General features: G+C 37.5%; 1 protein-coding gene across 4 annotated transcripts in view; it reads right to left on the bottom strand.

Annotated features, from left to right (window-relative positions):
- The window catches only part of ptprq (protein tyrosine phosphatase receptor type Q), a 61533-nt gene that overhangs the window by 19932 nt on the left and 39101 nt on the right, over window positions 1-2500 (bottom strand). For all 4 annotated transcript variants that reach the window (XM_047822651.1, XM_047822649.1, XM_047822650.1 and 1 more), the window contains 4 exons: window positions 2465-2500; window positions 1969-2244; window positions 689-840; window positions 457-598 (listed from right to left, as the gene is read on the bottom strand). The exon at window positions 2465-2500 is cut by the window's right edge and continues 276 nt beyond it. In XM_047822651.1, the coding sequence (XP_047678607.1) occupies window positions 457-598; window positions 689-840; window positions 1969-2244; window positions 2465-2500 (606 nt within the window). The remainder of the gene's footprint in view (window positions 1-456; window positions 599-688; window positions 841-1968; window positions 2245-2464) is intronic.

Below are 2500 nucleotides of genomic sequence, written 5' to 3'. Positions count from 1 at the left end.
AGAAAACTGGCCACACCAAATAAAAATCAATCCAAACATTTACACAAATGACCAACGGCAAGGAACGAGACAATAGTAAACAAAAGCGACAAAAGCCAAGTGATAGAAGAATAACATACTACCCGAAAGGTACATAAACAAACGACAACCAATACACAACATAAAAGACTTTAAAATTACCAACAGCAGCAAAAAAAAGGAGGCAGTCAAGAAAGCTTGGTAAAAATCGAACACGACTCCCATCAACATGATGAACGACAATTCCGACACGCTTTTTCATTTCTTTTAGTTTTGTTCATTTTTTGGCAGGTTAATGGAACGAGATGACTTGATAAGCACAGATTATTCTTCATCAAATCCTCTTTTCACTTTAATGATCAATACTAGTGCATTTTTATCCTGAAAACATTTTTTTTTTTACTCAATGAATGTTACTTTCTGTCCTCTGAATCATACCTGACTCGAGCGTAGTAAAGGTTACGGGAAGACTGTACTGGTCTCCGTTGCCCGCTCTAGTGTAAGTAGACACACTAATCTCATAAGAGCTATGAGGTTTGAAGCCATGCAATTCTGCTTGAGTGGAAGCGCCGGTGGAGTTCTGTAGCAAAAAGAGACGTGATAATGCAGTGAATATTCTGTACACACACACACACACACACACACACACACACACAGTCTGTATAATTACCTGGTATATCACAGCATCCGTGTTAAGTTCCACTATTTTGAATCCATAATGTTGAATGACGCCATTGGGCTCCAGACTGGGTTCCCAGTGTAGCCACACCGAGTCAGAAGAGTGGTTAAAGATGCTCAGGTTTCGTGGTGGAGACATTGGACCTACAATCAAAAACAGTCACATGAGACGGCATTGTAATGCGTCTTAGAAGCATACAGTACAAAAGTGTCTTACATGGATTAGAAATGCCATTTCAGGACTCAGTGTGTCTTTTTAAGTTCAACACTGCTGTAAGGTTAATGCGCGTACTTTACAGTAGAGATGGGAAGATGTTAAAAGTTCATGGTATGACAGCTATACAAACCTGATGTCACAGTTTAAACAGTCTAAATGACTGTAAGACAGTCAATGTTATGATATATTTGTTAAAGAAATTTAGCAAACAAACTAAAGTGATCTGATTAAATTTGATGACTTAACAAATAAAACAAGAATAAAAAAACTGAAAACAACTGTTATAGTGAGCGAGTAACTCATTGCTAATTAAATATCTTGTAGCTTAGCCCTACAAGTAAAAAAAATAATGCTTTGTTATGTCAAAGTGAAACTGTGCTATCCTTCTTTAACCGCAACTTAACCGGGGTTTAATAATGTCTTTAGCGCTTCAGCTAATTTTATTTGCAGATTCCCTTAACATCTAGCAAGCTAATTTTCGAAGCTACATCATTGTATTTTTGACATTTTTGACAAAATTAAACAGGAGATTTATTTAATTAATAAAAACTCCCCCTAGTGGTCAGGCAGGGAACTGTTCAAGCAAGGTTTCTCTCACATTGACCACATGGTTTTTTTGAGTCATTATGTTAGCTAGCTAGAGATATTTGTGAATTTTCTATAACATTAGGTATGTAGCTTTGTTGGAGTTTTTTTTTTTTTTTTGGATAATAATTTGTTGTCTGTCTAATAAGATAAACCAAAAACACCAGCTATGAATGATTGAAAAGGTTTAGAACTTAGCAGTAAGTATCAAAAACTATACCTGGTTTATGAATAGGTTATTAATTTCTGAAATTAATACAAAATGAGCTGATTAGGGAGAATGCAGAATTGTTTCTTTTTCAATTATACGTGCAAAAAATAGCTAGTTAAGCAAAACAAGAGAGTAATAAACATAGATTAAAAGGACATCTCTGCACTAGAAATATATGGTCATAAACAAGAGTTTCGTAAAAAAAAAAAAAAAAGTGTTGTAAACAATTCGGAAACTCTGACATGCTCTTTGTACACACCTGCTTCATCTGTGTGCAGAGGCAGCATAAGTGAAGGTCCCATGCCCTTGCGATTGACTGCAGAGATGGAGAGGTTGTAGGCTGTGTACGGGGTGAGGTGTGTGAGAATGAGCTCTGAGTTGGATGTGTACGTGCTGTTAGATCCTCGGGGACCCTGTAGAACTAAGGTGTATTCGATTATCTCCCCATTCGGTTCCACCGGAGCATACCATGACACCAGGATAGAGGTGGAGGAGAGATTCCTGCTCACACTTAGCAACGGAGCAGAACTGGGTACTGACACACAAGACACACACACACACACACACACACACACACACACACACACACACACACACACACACACACACACACACACACACACACACATATATATATATAAAGCAAAATGTTTGTGACAGTAGTTGTACTCTAGAACTAAATAGACTCTTGTTCAGATGTTTCATTCTTTCTATATTAAGCCACAGGAACTTGTATAGTCATCCGTTCAGCTCACCATCATCATCCGTTCTGAGGTGCAATACGGAGGTGT

The sequence above is a fragment of the Tachysurus fulvidraco genome, chromosome 13 (genome assembly GCF_022655615.1).
Source record: "Tachysurus fulvidraco isolate hzauxx_2018 chromosome 13, HZAU_PFXX_2.0, whole genome shotgun sequence".
Taxonomy (NCBI): domain Eukaryota; kingdom Metazoa; phylum Chordata; class Actinopteri; order Siluriformes; family Bagridae; genus Tachysurus; species Tachysurus fulvidraco.
The sequence above is the reverse complement of the archived record's forward strand: the minus strand, read 5'-3'. Positions and strand labels throughout refer to the sequence as shown.